General features: G+C 43.9%; 1 protein-coding gene across 5 annotated transcripts in view; it reads right to left on the bottom strand.

Moving 5' to 3' along the window:
* DENND4A (DENN domain containing 4A) overlaps positions 1-18,049 on the bottom strand; it is a 518,288-nt gene that overhangs the window by 101,205 nt on the left and 399,034 nt on the right. For all 5 annotated transcript variants that reach the window (XM_069222901.1, XM_069222904.1, XM_069222905.1 and 2 more), the window contains 2 exons: positions 4,204-5,324; positions 2,390-2,606 (listed from right to left, as the gene is read on the bottom strand). In XM_069222901.1, the coding sequence (XP_069079002.1) occupies positions 2,390-2,606; positions 4,204-5,324 (1,338 nt within the window). The remainder of the gene's footprint in view (positions 1-2,389; positions 2,607-4,203; positions 5,325-18,049) is intronic.

Below are 18,049 nucleotides of genomic sequence, written 5' to 3'. Positions count from 1 at the left end.
CTCATAGGGCCTTACATACAAAGCTATTTTGTGGTTCAAAAGTCTCGGATTTGCAAAATCAGAGCCTTTATGACCGCAAAATAATTTTGGGGTATGTAATTGTGATTCAGTAACTTACTCCTGAATCATAAAAGAGGTTTCCGAGGACATACGGAATTGCAAATGGGAAGGGGAATGTTTGGGAAGCCTCTTCTAATTTGCGATTCCTTCATGTATGTATCATTGACAGGTTACCAACACTTCAAAAAAGGTGGTAGCCCATCTACAAATGGGAAGATGTCCCCAACGAACTCCATTCCCATTTGTCAATGTTGTGAAAAACATTTTTACTGTACATGTGTTTTTCTTTAGTGTTTTTTTAAACAGAAAGTAATATTTTATTACCATAGCCTTTAGCCATGCGCCACGGGGTGTTGGCCATAGATTCGTCCCTTAAGCAAATACCCCTCGCTGCACACGACTACTAGGCCCTGTCGCTAAATCCTCAGCAGACTGCCGTCACATGCTGCTCACAGCCTTTGCCTCATACAGTGTAAGGTAGGTCTTTGGGCCATGGGAATCCAATCCTCGGAGTCAAAACATACATATTATGGGGAGGGAGGTGGGCAGCCCCATCTCCGAGATCCCATGCCAAGGGACAAAGCCATCAAAAAAAGAGAAAGGGCACGATGGCCCCCTCCCCAAACCTTTTTGAGCCTCGGAGATCCCATCCCCTCGGGATAAAGTCTAAGTATAGGAGAGGGCATTCATACCTCCTTCCCAAGCCTTAATGGGCCCCTGGGACCTTATCCCCTGGTGCCAAATAAATTAAAAATGGGAAGTTGGGTGGGCGGTCCTGGGACTCCATCTCCCAGGGCGAAGTTTATTTTAAAAGGGGAGAGGGGACTAGCAGCCCTTCCACCCCAAGCTTTATAATTAACATAATGGCCCTGAGAGATGAAGTCGCTCACGTACTACACAGACCAATGGCAATGCCTAGGCTGACACTATCCAATATGAATATTTATTATGTTTATTAGTCCAGCCCTAGCCAGCTAACCTAAGATAGGATTAATTGCTAAAATGCACCAAAGAGACACAAACAATGTGCACAGATCACAATTACTTCAGTCAATGGAAATCACAGAACCATAATGCCAAACTCTAAAAGTGCTGAGGGGCCTTCAAAAGGGAATAACTGAGCTTCTCAATGGTCTTTGCATTATACAGAGGGATTTGCTAATTGAAAATGGAGTCAAAACTGACAAACAAACTCACTTTCAGGATTTTCTGCAAAGCAGGTGCACTATTTTAATAAGTAAAGCAGAAAAATCAGTTTACATACAAACAAAAAAGAATCCTGAGATGCTTCCTAGACAATCATTTTGGGGTGCGATGCACACCCTTCAACAAGGCAGGCACAGGAGTTATTGTTATGTTACACACTAAATGTAGAAAGAATTTGATTTAAAAAAAAATACAGTGTATTTGAAGAGCTCTCAGGGAGAGGGGGCAATTAGAGGTCTGAAATGAACATGCAATGTGTTATGCAATACCGGAATCAGTGAAATGGCAATGCCATGCTATTATTTCTACTCCTGTGCAGACTCACAGAATGGTTTTCTAAGATATGGTCCTCTTTTCCTCTGCAAAAGAGAAATTTGACAACCTATATATGACCTGAGTGCAAACATTTGAAGGGCTATGGTATTAAGCTGTGTTGCAGCACATAATACTGCTGCTGTTCATTTTAACTCATAGCAAGTGTATTGAACAGTACCATATGCTTGTATTAATGTTGTTCCGCGTTTTTTTCCGAATTGTCTCGAAATTACTTAACGGTTCACATTTACCACTAGATTCAGTGTCTGGTTGAAATTGCAAAGGGCCAAGGGATGCAGATGCACATGCCCATGCAATGCTTGCCCTTATATTCCCCACTGGATCACACACGTGATTAGATACCGGACATTAGATGTCACCATGTAGCAGCAATTGCTGTTGTGGAAGGATGCTACTAACTTGCTATGTGTAATAAATAAATACTAGAAACCAGCTGACCCCAATACATGGTAAGGTACTTTGAGAAGTAGCTACTATACAAGCAGAGCCACTAATACTCATTTCTAAGACGTTACTGGTGACTTGCCAGAGGGCTGGAAAATGGCAGCTGTGAGATGTAAACTAAAACAGATGGGTGGATTGTGTAGGGCACAAAGAATAACAGCTAAGCCAGGATATTTAATAGCAATCAAGCTCCCATTCGTTGCCTACCTCAAATCACCACAGCATAAATGGGTTATTCATGCTGTGGCAATTTAGGCAAGAAATTACATAACAACCTACAATATAATCGTCCTTGGCAAGGTGAGAGCCTGATTTACCCATTTCACAAAGTACTGCTCCTTACCACAGTGATAAAACTGTTTGCAAGATGCGTCCTGGGATGCAGTGCTCTCGAGGCTGCTTCTGCTCAGCCCCAGCCCCTTGGTCATGGAAGGTGCACGGCTTTCCTGAGGAGAAGAGGCTTCTTCAAAGTCATTACAGGGGTCTTCATCTGTCAATGATGTGGATTCTGCCTCCTGCGCGCCACACGAAGACAGACTGGCGCGATCTGCATTCTGATCCTAGTGATTGACAAAATAAGCAGAAAGCATGGTGACCACTGACATAACAGCTTAACTATATATTTGACAGCCGCACAAATGCAGTGCAGGCTTCTTGAAGTAAGATTTTCGGGACCTGTAAGTTGAACAAGTGTGTTGCGAGGGATTATTGGTGTAGTAAGGCCCAGAAACAACGATCAGCCCTTCATGGTGTTTTTTTTTCTTTTTCTGTATCCTTAAATTCTTCTAGAGCTCTTCTAAAGAGGTCACTGGCCTCCATGCTGGTTCTTTCCAAAACAATTGTAAATATAAAGGAGTGAAAAAAAATAAGCTTCTTGAGGTTGGTTTACAGCAAGACGACCCTTGTATAAAATACAAAGCAAATTATGGTACTAGCGAAACACGGAAAGAATCATTAACACATACTGTGAACCCTGGCTCAGAACTGGTAAGTTAAATGAAAAGCTCACAGATGTCAATGGATGCCATTAGGACATCTCAGAAAGAGCCACCTAAACTTATATTAGGAAACCTGCATCAGATTAAAATAGTTTTAAATCTAGTAAACAGAGGAAGCTGTAGCACACTGAAAGAAATTACTTTCACAAAATCCGGTTCAATGATGAAAACGCACTCAAAGAAATCAAGGGTTAGACAACAATGCGAAAAGCAAGCACCTCCCAAGTGAAGATCAAGCGGAATTATCAAACGCCCAGAAATATTACCAAGAAGTATGCCCCGTACACTTCAGCGAAAAAACAAGATAATTAAGATAAAGGCGATTGAAAAAACACAGACATCCTATGGGAAATGAGAGTTGTTTTCAGTGGGAATTTTTAAAAACTTTGGATGATTAGTCTATGAGAAAACAATCTCAACAGTGAAAAGAGAGAATTTGTTAACAAATGGGAAGCTTTCTGGCAAAATAGCCTCACTCTCCTCATACAAAAAAAGAAACTAAAAACTAACCTGAAAACAATCAAATATGAGGTGAGATTTGTGCACGTCCCCATTGTGCAACAATTATATTTATTTTTTGTTAGCGCCTCTAGTTCAGATATATGGTTCAGTAATAATGGAAGAAAATAGGATTATAGGAGAGAAAGATGTGTATGCCATATATACAAATAGGCTGTGTAAATACTGCTACTATATAAAATATTACAGTGCCATACACGTAACACACTGAGTTTTTCCCCTAGAATGAATTCCACTTGGTTTTTAATACCTTACCAACAAATAATATGCATTATAGAGCATTTTTTCATGAACGCCAACAGGGTACTCCCAGTTCATTGTATGTATTTTTTTTATTTAATCCAAATATATGTGCATATTCCTATGAATTCGTTATTTCGTACCTCTTATAGGATCCGTCAAGGTACTCCATAGTATCCTGCTAAGTATTTCCATTTTAAGGACAGACTCAAAATGCTTTGTGGGCCTTTCATTGCACAGGACATTGATCCGTTTGAGTAGCTCTACCTCTCATGGACTATCTTCGTTCAACTGTTCTAGTTTTTAAATGCATTTCAAGGATATGTGAGGGGTATCGCGTGATCTAATTAACCTATGCAAGAAAACCTTTTCCTAGTAACAAGTGTGATATGGAACTTACCTTCACAGGGCCTGCATACAAAGAGATCTTTGAATACCACTTGCTTGCCTTTTCAGCAACACCTTTGCCAGCAGAAAACACACTGCTCTTCAGCACACCAAATGTAGGTGTGAGTAGGTTGTCCAAGTTAAAAGATGTTGGGGACATGACCGCTACGGGCCCACTAATGTCAGCAGACTGTTGTCTCCTGGGACTACTTGAGGAATATGATGGAGAAGACCAGAGCCGATCCCTCCGCCTCTCATCATTTTTCAAGTGATAGGTCCTGGATCTGGGGATGATTACAGCTTGGGGGGAGTTTGGAGGCAGGCTGGATCGTCGACTGAGGTGCACTACAGTTGGACTTTTGCTGCAGGTTGTGTTTACTTTGTCATCATAGCATTTTTGTAAATCCAGGCTTGGGGTACGACTGTTTAGGGGACTACTCATATTGTTCATGTACATCTCAATCTCTTCTGCCAAATCACGTCTAGCTGAGGGGGTAAGGATGCTTTTATCTTCTTCGTCTTCTTCGTCATCGTCTTTCTGCTGCTCAGACTCAGCGGCCAGCAGAGAAAGTGGATCAAAACCAGCCTCAACGTTCATTTTCTTGACTGGTTTGGCCGAAAAATTACTGCTGCCACTACACTCTATGCCACTAATCCGAAGGTCTCTTGGCTTAACTGGTTTCACCATGTCAGGCTCATTGTCCAGGTCCTCTAGATCAAAGATTGCTGGGGAATCCATTTTATCCGCAGAGCTTTGATTTCCATCAAGTGGTGCATCTTCATCACTCGAATCTTTGTCCACATTGATTCTTTTTGACCTTGATGATGGTTTTCTGAAGTTAAGGCTGTTGGGCCTTATGGGTTTCTGGAAAGCACTTGTAAGTATTCTTGCATCTGCACCTAAGTTTTCCACCATACCTCTACAGCCAACTTCCTGGTTAAGTCCATTAACCAGCTGCTCTGTCAGGACTCCGCCACTCAAGTTTCGGTTCCGGCATCCCTGACTCAGTTGATCTTCTGCTCTAGGATCTACTGCACTCTTATGCCTCTTCCTCAATCCAGGGCTCTGCAGATCTTGTGCTTTACCGCAGATTCCATCAAGTTCCAGAGTAAATGGTGGTTTAGTCAAATTCCCTGGGAAGAAAACACAAACAGTTTCTTCTCAGTTAAAGGATAAATGTATAAAATAAATGCTTTCTTTGCAAAGTTTATCTATAATTCATGCATACAAAGGATATAGGAAGGGTATTTACAGTCACTGTGAAGAGCTGGGTTACCCAAACCGTGGGTCCCGACCCACTGGTGGGTTGCGAAAGTTCAAGTAATAAATAAAGATGGCATTAAATTCTATATTTATTGTATCACCTTTGCTGCGCTTCAAAGACAGAAGTCAAATGTCAGGCTACATGTTCTGACAAATTGCTGCTTATGTTTTTTAAGATGGGGATTGGTGTTTGCAAACTCCTCTGACTTTGCAGACAGAGAAAGAAAAGTAAAGTGTGTTATGTGACAATCTTGCTGTGGTACACAGTGTGAGAGGAAAGCTGTAGGATGTAATTTTTCGTAACTCATTAAAAAAAATTAAATATTTGTAATTGAACATTACACATTTAGCAGTTAGGAAAGAAAAATGGAAGTACCTTTTCTGCAATTCTGAAATGCGATGAAAGCAAAGATTTTAATAGAATCAAAATAACCTCCAGCCACTTGACTTGGTGATACACAAATAATATATACTCACTTAAACCCGACTTCCACACATTATCATTTGTGTGCAATATTTGGGTCAACCTTATGGTTACAACAAACTTTATCAGAAGAAAACTTTGAAAAAAAAGTCTTTAATTCGATTAGGAGTAGGCCCCAAACAATGAACTTATCCAAAGTCCAGCTGGGCTGTATTACAGGATATGGAACACACTCCTTGCTTGCGCTGGGTGCACCTTTCAAAAGGTGTGTCGGTGCAAACAAGGAGAGTGCACCATATTATATGGAATGCACTGCCCCCCCAGGGCATTTAAGAGAAATACAGAGCAGCTGTTTAAAAGCTGCTCTGTGTTTCTGTGTGCAGGCGGCACCCTGCCTGCACTTTTAAGGGTGGGGATTAGAGATCGCCTTCAAACGGTATTACAGAAGGGGCCGCACAAGCGTATGCAGCCCCTTCTGTAATACCAAAGTGCCACGGGGCACGCAAAGCGGGCACAAACATCTGTTGGGCCCCTCTGGGCACTTTATGTAAAATGGCCCCAGGAGTCATAAAACTGTGATCCTGCACCCAAGAGGAAACCACATAGGATGATCCTGGAACTTCGACTAGGTGTTCAGGAAAGCAATTTCCATGTGTTTCTGTGGAATCAGCAAAAGGAAAACAAAATTTCCAGTTAGAAAGTTAGTAGTTATGTGACCCAGGATAACAGGCAGCGAAAAAGAGGCTGCGGTAGACCAGGAAATTCTTTACAATTTGACAAGGGAAAAGGTAAATCACAAACAAAGACAAAACAGCACCTGAAAGACTCTTAAGTTCTAGAAAGAGGTTGAGAAAGAGACCATCAATTCCTGACATAAAAGAACAAAAGAGTGAATCAAAAACACAAACCCTGCAGCCAGAGGTCAACCTGATTCAGTCCCCCTAGAGATACTAGTAGGTTTCAATCAAAATCAATTATAAGAGAGTGGGATATCTTTGTCATAATATCCATACAGAATACATCTAAGTCTTTCCTTTCTAACAGTTGAAAGGGACTTTGGACTACGGCTGGGACAATCAAACGTCTAAACTCTTCTATTCTTATTGCTCTATAACTGGTTTGCTTTTAATTTTACAGGACAAATTTGCACATTATGAACCAGGCCTTTATGAGAAGCAGAGCACTTGTACAGAGAAAGAGAAATATATCAACTGCATGCCAGTCGCACCAAGAATGCATGTACATTTACACAGCTGGAGAAGAAACAATTATATCAGTATAGGGCAGTGAGAATAGGAGTCAGCGGAAGTACCCGGAAGTTCTTGGGTGATAGGAAAATGATAAAGACATGAGTCATTAGATATTTCCTGAAGGATAGTTGAAATGAGGGCGATCAGAGGTGCAAGGCGGGGACTGTCCCACAGTCTTGGAGCATGTAAGAAAGAAGGAAATTCATTGGTGTCTAATATTTGTGCATTATTATGCTATATTTTTTTTAACCATAAAGGGAGATGGCTCTTTCAAGGATAAACCCACTCAACTCCAATACAAAAATGAAAGGTCTACTGTAAAGTCACAGACCATGCTCGATTATAATTAAATTATGAAAGGGTATCAATGGGAAACAGCCATTACCATGTGGTACCATGCATGACCGTTAACAGGAAGCCATTACCACACATATGCCTTTACCACAAATATACCTTTATCACGCATGCCCTTACAACAAATTTCGTTCTAAAGGCAGGAATGGTAAAGCCATCTGTGTGGTAAAGGTTTAACAGGTAAGTACAGGTATGTATTAAGTGTTATATATATCACCTACTGGCGGTTGCCAGTAGGTAGTTATAGTTAGGACCTAGTAGAAAAAGCTATTTTTTGCTTGCCTATAACTTTGGTGCTGCTTGACGAATGTTCATGAAATTTTCCAAAATAATTCAACAGTCACATGAGCTGCTGTCTGGAAAATTTCTGGGTGATCTATCAAGCAGGGGACGAGATTAAGGCGGGGGTGATAGTTAGAGCTTTTCCAATGTTAATTCCCATTGGAAAATTGAACACAGCGCAAAAACCACTGGACAGAATTACACAAATCTGGCAGAAAGGTAGCTCTTGGTCCAGAAAGAGCCCTTCATGGTATTTGGTGTAAATCCGTTCAGTAGTTTTTTGAGAAATTTAAGAAAATCCAAATTTGTTTGTATAGGGACGCAAAGGATTCGCAACCCCTCCCGATCTCGTGCAGAGATCTGATTGGTTGATAACACTTCAACAACAGAAGTGTTGTCAGCCATCTTGGGACTCGCCTTAGCTGAGTCCCAGAAAAAAATATTGAAAAATACAAAAAGGGGCCAGGGTACGAACACCCTGACCTCTTAGTTCTGGTGATGGGGGCCCCGGGGACCACCACCTCCCCAGGGCTGTTATGATATGCGGGGGGATTAACAAATGATACGCGTGGGGGCCTGTGTCCCCCCGCACTCCCACGCGCCCGGGGACCATCACCCCTAGGGGTATATTCATGTTGGAGGGGGCTACGCGGCCCCCCTCTTGGAGTCTCTCATGGCCCTGGGGACTGCACAAACCAGGGCCGGCTCGTGCTACGTCCCGGGGTGCCCACCCCAGGGGACATAGCTGCTTGCTGTGGCATGGCTGCAGCACTGCAGCCAAGCCACAGCAAACACTCTGCTGTTTGACAGCAGGACCTGCTTTAAAGGTCTTGCTGTCAAACAGCAGAGCTTTTATCCCTGTTCCCTGCAATTGTGCAGAGGACAGAGATGAAATGCTCCAGCAAGCACAGAGCTGCTGTCAAAGCAGCTCCGTACTTGCTGAAGCACTGGCACTGCAGCCTTATGTCAGGTAGCCCATAAAGGGCATTTTATTTAAACTAAAAAAAAAGTTTAGAAAAAAACAAAACAAATAAATGAGGGAGTGCGTGGGGGTCCTTGAGAACTACCTCACGGTCCCAAAAAGCACAAAAAGGGTTAAAAAACAAACAAAAATACCTGTACCTCAGTCTGAAGGTCGGTAGACCTTCACACTCCGCTTTTGGGGTTCGAGTCCAGCGGGACTCATTACCATTTTTTTTAAATAAAAAAATTGTTTGTTTAAAATAATAAATATTTTTTGAAAATTTTAAATTGAACACAAATATCTAATTCTAACTATATGAGATATTAAAGCTTAAAAATATTGTCTCTTTCCCGCTCACTTTCTTTCTCTCAATCAATTTCTCCCACTCAGACACTTACGCACCCACTCACACCCTCATGCACCCACACACAGACCCGCGCACACACTGGCGCACCCACTAAAACACTGATGTACGCACTCTCACACCCAGACAATCTGAGAGCCACTCTCACCCTAGATACACCCCTCTCACATCTATTCTCACACCCAGAGAGGCCTCGGCCAATTCGCGCCCTGCACGGCCAAAGACCAATGTACAGCATTGGGTTGAAAGGTTAGGGGGAGTTCGCTGCAGGATCTGGCTGCAGATCTTGCAAGCAACCTCCCCTGCGCACAGGTGAAGGCCATGCACTGTGCACGTTTGGATGGATTTACATATAGTAATGAAAATTACTATACGTTAAAACACCCCATAGAAATTCACTGAAAAAGACTAAAGTTATGGGGACGTTATAGTTAGGAAATAGATTAAAAAACATAGAAATTCACTGAAAAACAAACAAAGGTTAGAGGGATGTTAGAGTTAGGCTCACATTTCAAGTGTACAAAATCATACAAATTCCACAATTATAGTTACCTTAGCTAACTATAACTTGCACCCCACCCCCCCATGCACTGCTGATGACCCCACAGATTCCATAAATCATGACATGGTCAGTGACATCACTGATGACATCATCCAGTGACTGTAACTGATTGTATGAATGTGTAAGTGGGTGTATGAGTGGCTCTATGGGTGAATGACTGGTTCAATTATCTGTAGCTATAGTTAGGACCATTTTTTTTTCTCCATAGACAGAGCGTTTTTTGTTTTGCCAATATTTTGTCAGTGCTTGACAAATCTTCACAGAATTTTCAAAGCTTATGCTTTGGTTGGTTCAGCTGCTGTGTTGAAAATTTCAGGGTGATCCATCAAGCGAGTGTAGGATAAAAAGGGGGTTCCCAAAACACTTTTTACCATTCTACATCAATGAGAATGACTACAGCCTGAACCAAACTGAATTACACCAAATTTGGCAGATAGCTAGTTCTTGGTCCAGAAAGCGTGATTTTTGTGATTTTGTGTAAATCCCTTCAATAGTTTAGGAGAAATTAAAGTTTAAAAAATTTAGATACACTTCAACCAGGAAGTGTTGGTAGCCACCTTAGGACCTGGCTTCAGTCGACTCCCAGAGAAAGGAAAAAAAAAAAAAAAAAGGGGGCCATGGTAGAGCACCCCCGACCCCTTAGCTCTGGTGATGGTGCCAGACCTGAAAAGCACTTTTTTTGAACATCGGAAAAATCTGCAGATCTGCTATGCACTGCTTATTACCTCAGATATTACAGCACTTGTGACAACTTTTATAACGTTAATAAAAATGTAAATGAAACATTAGCTGTCAAATTATTAAAGAAAGAACTGTGCATGGCGGGGGGCACGAGTTATAGTTACCCTAGCCACGAGTTACAGTTATGTTTTTTGTGAGTAAATTTCGAAACTAACTAAAATGTCCCTATAACCTTTTGTTTTATTTTTATTTTTTACATGAATTTCTAAGGTTTTTTAACTCTATTTCCTAACTATAACGTTCCTGTAACCTTTGGTTTTTTCATTGAAAATGAACAAGTTACTTACCTTCGGTAACGCCTTATCTGATAGAGACAGGCTAGCCGCAGATTCCTTATATTAGAATTCTCCTCAGGCGTCAGATTGGATCCAGAAATGTTTCCTCAGCAGTAACTCTGTGCGTCGGTAGAGGGTGTCAAGCAACTCCGCAGCAACGTCATCCCTGGACATGACATCAGAGGAGTGAATATATTCCCTCCTCTGACACGCGGATGTCAGTTTCTTCGGTGACTTGTAGCCGCAGCACAACGCAGAGCCACAGAGAAACTGGCAGTGAAAGAAAGAAACAGTGCAATAGAGTATATATGCCAACCAGAAAAGACCAGAGACGTCGAGAGACGTATAATAACTAGTAAACACCCACAATCACTCTAAGTGAGACTGAAGAATACACAGTTCGCAAGCGGGGAGGATGGGTGGGTCAAAAAGGAATCTGCAGTTGGTCCTTGTCTTTACTAGATAAGGCTTTACCCAAGGAAAGTAACTTGTTCATCTGACAAAGACAACTAGCTGCAGATTCCTTGTTATTATTAGATAGCCAAGCAATTCCCCCAACCATGGAGGATGGGTGTGAACGAACCACACCAGTCTTGCATAGAACAACCCAGCAACACGGTGGAATAACCGGGCTCGAGACAGAGAGGGAGAGAGAATAACATAAGCCATGCAATGGAAAAAGAAATGACCAGCATAGCCACAGGGGATATACAAAGGCAGGTCTGGAACGGGAAGTTCCCACAAGACCCGGGAAGTGACCACATCAGTAGAGGAGGGATAGCTGCGACAAAATCAGCAGTAGATGAAAGGAAACATGGCCTTGGCCACCAGATATAGAAACATACACAGGTGATTCAAAATGCATAACAGAGGTAAGGAAAATGGTGAGTGTAAGCACGCCATCCAAACAATCTCACAGTCAGAATGAGATAGTACCCCAGCAGAGGCGATATGTGACAACACACACAAGCCAAAACACGGGTATCAGGAAGAATGAATGAAAACTGAATAAGTACAAACAGGCTGCAATGGGCGCCTCAGAAGGAGATGGGAGCAGCACCAGGCATAAGTGGTAATAATAAAGTGGAAAAGAACAACAAGGCCCGAGTAAAAGTGCGACGCATACAAACATACACAAGGCAGTGTATGATAGAAAGGCACTTAGAAGTAGAACTGGAACGACAAGTGAAAAATAAATTGACGCTCCCGTGTGAAGCCAGCACAAAAAAAGAGAATGTGAGAAAAGAAGTGAACAGGAACAAAAGAGCCCCTGAGAATGAAAACATGCATGAAAAACAAGAAAACAGCCTGACATGGGAACAGGAGACAGAATAAGCATCCACACACAAAGGAACCCACAGAACTGTGCAGCAGCAAAGCACAGAACATATCAGAGGGAGCATGACCCAAAAGCAAACTGACCATGTCAACCCGAAGGAATACAAGGTCATGAAAGTGGAAACATGTCAAAAGATAAGTCAGAAAGACCCCTCCACTAGAGACCCAGGGTCAATGGCCGTGACCACGAGGACGTAGGAAGCATGAAGAGACAACCGTTGGCCGAGGCCACGAAAGAAAGATAGGATGCAAGGTGTCAAAACACAACATCTACAGAAATAACACAGAACCATCCCCAAGCCAGAAGGATGGAAAGAAACTGAAAGAAACAGTGCATATGGCATTTGTGCAAGGAAACAATTCCTGCAGGCGTGCACAGAAGGGGACCAAACAACCTGTCATCAGCAAATCAACCAAGAGCAATGGAAGGAATAACGACAACAGGAAGCAAAAGATAGAATGCTTCTCAAGCCAGCACAATGAACAGGGAAGGCAAAGGAAAAGGACAACAAGTAAGCCAAAACAAATGGCTGCAGAAGCCAGGGTTGGAAGTAGCAACATACCCGACCTGTGAAAGGGGAGGAAAATGGTAAAACCATAATAGATACAAAAAAACAAGGGAGAACCCTGAATAGGTCAGAAGGAGGGATGGCACTACCTCAAGAAGAGGGAGTACAACCAAAAGAACCCACAATATGCTGTGGGAAAGAAATACCCCATGAACTGAGCACGGGGAAAACGCTAGCTCAAAATGGCCCGATAAGAGCAGGCAATGGAGGAAAATGGAAAGAGAGGAAGGGACCTTCCAGTGCAGAGCCCTCTCTTGTTATATATATATATATTTTTTGACAGAAAGCATAGCTGCAGTGGATAGCCGGGAACCAATGTCATGGGGGAGCCGAAACCACCAAATGCAATAGACACTCCATTGAGCATTGCAGTCTTTCAGGAAAACGGAAGGTCGGAGTACACAATACAGGCGACCAACGATACCCATAAGACAGGGTGGGGAAACTACAACAAGCCCTAAGATAAGCCTGCAAGCAGAGGAAGACAAGGACAAGAAGAGCCCATTGTTTAAATGGAAAAAGAAACCTTCCATAGAAGAACAAAGATCAGAAAGGCTCCCGGAGGAGTACAACACACATACTTACATGGTAAGCAAAACTAGTCACTTGCAGCAAGTAGCTTACTTCTAAAAGCCCAAAAGAGCCAATGTCAAAAACAGAGGCGACAGGCAAATTGCCTCGAGGCAATGTAGTCAGAAAAACACAACAAAAAGAAAACCACGAACCATGGTATGAAAAGACCAAGAGTAGGTGGAAGATCTGCCAGTAGAGATGGTCAAATGAAAAGAGGGCACCCAGCCCTGCCTCAGAAGTAGAGCTACTACACAACACAGAGATAAGCCAACAAGTGCAAAGGAGAGTGAGTAGAACTTTCCTAGAAAATATACTGAATATTGAGGTGTTGAAATGTACGGTAACCGCCTGTGATAAGCAAAGCCTCGTACAGAGGAGCCACAGAACTACAGCTCCGCAGAGAGGATCAGCATCATGGAAAGGAATGCAAAGCACCATAATAGGAAGTGCAACAAGATCTAACATGGCCAGTTCCATCAACACAACATTTGAGGGTTTCACTCCTATAGATGACCTAAACACCTCTTGACGCCATAGTTGGAATTTGAACACTTGCACAAAAGGTACATGGCACATCAAATGCTCAAGACTTTGCCTCTCAGCTACAGTTCCCATGTAGTACTGTAAGGGGATGAGATATAGTACGACAATCAGTCCCCACTATACGAAGCATGAAAACGGTGCAAGGCAGAATCTGCATGCGCTCCAAAAATAGACATGCCATCAAATGGCATACCAAGAAGAGCAGCTTGCACCGGAGCTGAAAAATTAGAAGCAGACAACCAAGCCCTGCGACGTATGGCAACAGAGGCAGTCATTATCCGACCCACGGAATCGGTAGAGTCCATACCTGTGCAGACCGTGAGTTGAGCAGCCTGTTAACCATCCCTGATCAAAGGCGTCAGGGCAGTGCAAACAACCTCAGGGAACGATGGTAAGAGACATTCCACGGAGTCCCAGAGAGTATGGGAAAAATGAGCCAACACACAAGAAGTGTTGGTGGAACGTAGATCGGCACTAGAAGAGGTGAAAAGTCACCTGCCAGCAGCATCCAGCTGACTAGCAGTTATGTGTGGCAGAGTAGGAGGAATTTGTGCCACATCAGGAATGTCCAAAGCAGTTTGGACAACAAACCCATGAGAAATAGGGTGGTGGCGACGACCCAACGGAACCTTTTGTGCCGGCCAATGCCTGTATGAGATTAAGCGGTCTACAGAAGGACCAGAGACCGGCTGAATCCAGACACCCAGAAGGATGTCAGATACACCCTCGCAGTAAGGCATAACTGGTTCAGTGGTAAACGGATCCAAATGAAAAGTCAACAATGGATACGTAGATAACTTCACCGTGAAAGTTGCAGGTGCAAAACATCAGCCACCTGTCGCAAGAGATTTGCAAAGGCCGTGCTGGCTTCCGTTACCAATCCAGGGGATGAGATCAGATTGGACACAGGCGAGGAATCAAGGCCACTAGAAGTGGGTAAATCAAGCACCCAATTCAATTCAAAGAAGCTTTATTGCGGCTACAAGAGCCAAAAAAGCGCGAGCAGTAATAAATACAAATAAATCCACATAATAAAATTGCAGGTAAATATAATGATAAAAGGGAGTAAAAGATAAGAGAAAATGAAAGGAGTGAGATAAAAATGGAATAAAAATGGAATAAAATGAGATGAAATGAAATTAAATGCGCTGCGCAGGATGTTGGGACAGTCTTATTTGGAGTCTTTGTCCAGAAGAGTTTTCCCTCTGATAAGCCAACTGGCTCCAAGGAATTTGGCGATAGCGATCACTAGCGTTGGTCTGGTGTCTGATCTAAGGATTCGCAGGGCTAGCGCAGAGCAGCGTACTCCCAGTAGTCTGCATGCCGGGGCCAGCCATTTCCTACGCGGGGCATGCAAAAAGGAGGTGAGGGAGATTCTCCACGGGGGCTTTGCAAGCAGGGCATGCAGTGGATTCATTTTGTGACCAGCTGCTGGTGAAAAGTCTTAATGGGAGTGTTCCAATGCGGAGCTGGAAGTACAGTTTCCTGTCCCTTGGGGCCGTGATTAGGTCCCAAAAAGTTTTGTACTTGCATGACTCTTTTAGGTTGACAAAGTCACAAGATAATGTAGTGTGGAGTGCAGCCCTTGTGTCTTCGTGGTTGGCCATTTGCCAGTATAGTTTCCTTAGTTCGCTTTTCGAGGGAAAGACTGACGTGGCTGGTGAGTTCCAGAGATCATCGAGCCCGAGTGAGTATAGTAGATCCTTGATAGATCGTAGCCAGGGGATTCTGTGAGAGTGGTTGGCTTTTAGGATGACCTGTAGAGCTTCAGTGAAGATGTCAAGCTCCGTGGTGGTCCAGAGGCGCCGCCAGTACAGCAGAGGTCGCAGGCGGGCTTTGTGACCAATGCGTTTGATGCCGAGATCCTTGACAAGAGGGAACAGTGGGGTGCTTAGCGGGAGGGACACAAGGTTTCTTAGGAAGTTGTTTTCAGCGGTGGTTAGGTCTTGGGTTTTGGTGTAGCCCCAAAGTTCAGCCCCGTAGAGCGCGGAGGAAACGGCTTGGGCTTCGTATAACTGTAATACTGGGCGAATTGGTTTTGTGTGTGAGAGGTGGAAATTTTTTAGTAGAGCCCCAGTTGTTTGTCTTAATTTTAGGGCTTGTTTTCCTATGTGTGGCTTCCAGGACATGTTGTCAGTGAATGTTATGCCCAGGTAGCTGAAAATGCCCACCTTCTCAAGTGAGGAGCCCTCTAAAGAAAATTTCCCTTTGAAGGATCTGTGGGGATTAAGAGTCATTAATTTTGTTTTCGAGGCGTTGATTTCGAGACCCTGAGATGAGCAGAAATGCTCAAAGCACGCAAGGAGTTTCCTTAGACCACTGGGGGTCTTGGATATCAAAAGAGTGTCATCGGCAAAGAGTAAGACTGGGATTTTTTGTGTGCCAAGTGAAGGTGCGTCAGCCTGCAGTCTGAGGAGGGAGGGGACAATTTCATTGATATACAGGGAAAAGAGGGTCGGGGCAAGTACGCAACCTTGCCGCACACCCCGGGAAACGTGGATTCTATCAGTTAGTTGGCCCTTATTGCCCCACCTGACTTGTGCGTAGTTGTCCTCATGGAGTCGTATCAAAATGGCAAGAATGTGCTCCGGGATTCCCATCCGAGAGAGAGTGACCCAGAGTTTGCTGCGAGGTACTAGGTCAAAAGCGGATTTGAGGTCCACAAAAGCTACATAAAGGCTGCCTTTACCAATGAACACTGTTTTCCAATATAATAATAGGAATCTGAGGGCTTGATCAATAGTGGAAATCTTCTTTCGGAAACCGGCTTGGAGGGGGCTAAGGATATCGTGGTCAGTTATCCATTCTTCGATCTTCCCAAGGAGGCAATGGCAGAAGACTTTTTGGACACAGTCAATTAGGCTAATAGGTCTATAGTTACAGGGAAGAGATCTGTCGCCCTTTTTAAAAATTGGAATAACAATGGCCGCTTTCCAAGAGTCGGGAATTGGCGCCCCAGATGCTATTGCGTTAGCTAGAATGGTGAGGTATCTTGACCAGGATGCTAGGTCTGTTGAGAATAGGTCTGCTGGGACGCAGTCTGATCCAGGGGCCCTGCCGCGTTTTAAAGTGCTTAGAGAGTAGGTTATATCGCTTTGGGAGAACAACAGGGGAGCTGCAGTGGTGGGTGCTAATGAGTGAAATAGGGGGGGGCCCGTGCAAACAGAGGTGGGGCTATCATGATCAGGGGAGTACAGATTACTAAAGTGAACTATCCAGTCTCTTGGGGCAATGTTGGTTGTAATGTCCAAACCACTGGTATCTGGGCCTCGCGCTGCCAGGGACCAGAACAGATTATAGTTCCTCTCGCGCACAGCGTCGCTGAGTGCTGTCCACCATTTGTTATCTTGGTCACGCTTGGCTATGCTTATTGCAGATTTATAGGACTTCCTAGCTACGCGGATGGCGGTGGGGTCCTTGGATTTAATGGCTTGAACTAGGCGCTTGTTTAGGGACCGACACGTTTTGTTGAACCAGCGGTGCCTACCTTTGGGTCGTTTGTGGTCGTGGGCTGGGGGTGCTGAGAAGTGAGCTGCAATGTCCTTAAAGCAGGAGGTGTGGATTGAGCTTATTTCCTGGTGGGGAGTTGCAGAACCTGCCTCTAAGTCCATGAGTGTGGATTTTAGGGTGTTATTGGCAGCGTTGATGAGTGCGGGCCGAGCCACGATATTGTCCCATTTTAGGTGTCTTTTATTGTTGGCCAGGCTAATACCCTCAGGTGCTACTGCTGCTGGGTTAGACATAGCTGGGGGGTTACCTAGGTCTATTGTGTGGACAGAGAGAGGGTTGTGATCACTTTCAGTCCTTTCGATGATCGTCATATCGATGACTAAAGGCCAAAATCTTATATCGAATAAGCAATAATCGATTCTGCTGGAGTGGTTCGTTTTGTTGTACGTGTGACTACCGTTGGTGTCTGAATTGGTTCTGCCATTTAGCGCCCTGAGTCCAAACTCCATGGTCAGGGATTTGACCTGAATAGCGACCGACATCCATCTCTTGATGGGTGGGATTGACAGGGCGGGGATAGACCAGACTTGATCTTCCTCGCGAGTGGACCTTAGATCGTCCCAGTCAAGGGGTTCGAATGTGACGTTGAAGTCCCCAGCCACAATGGTTTTGTGATGGCGGGGATAATTTTGTAAGAGGGCTACGAGGGCGCAGAGGGTTTTGGAGACTTGACCCCCCCCTAACCCCTCGAGTGTAGATATTAAAGATGTTCACCACAGAGTCAGGCCCAAAGGATAGACGAAGGCCTAACAGGTCGGGAGAGACGGTAGGTAGCTGTGATATATGGCAACTAAGTGATGTTTTGATCCAGGTTGTCAGACCCCCTGAGGGTCTGCCTCTCGTGCT

This window comes from Pleurodeles waltl, chromosome 3_1 (genome assembly GCF_031143425.1).
Source record: "Pleurodeles waltl isolate 20211129_DDA chromosome 3_1, aPleWal1.hap1.20221129, whole genome shotgun sequence".
Taxonomy (NCBI): domain Eukaryota; kingdom Metazoa; phylum Chordata; class Amphibia; order Caudata; family Salamandridae; genus Pleurodeles; species Pleurodeles waltl.
The sequence above is the reverse complement of the archived record's forward strand: the minus strand, read 5'-3'. Positions and strand labels throughout refer to the sequence as shown.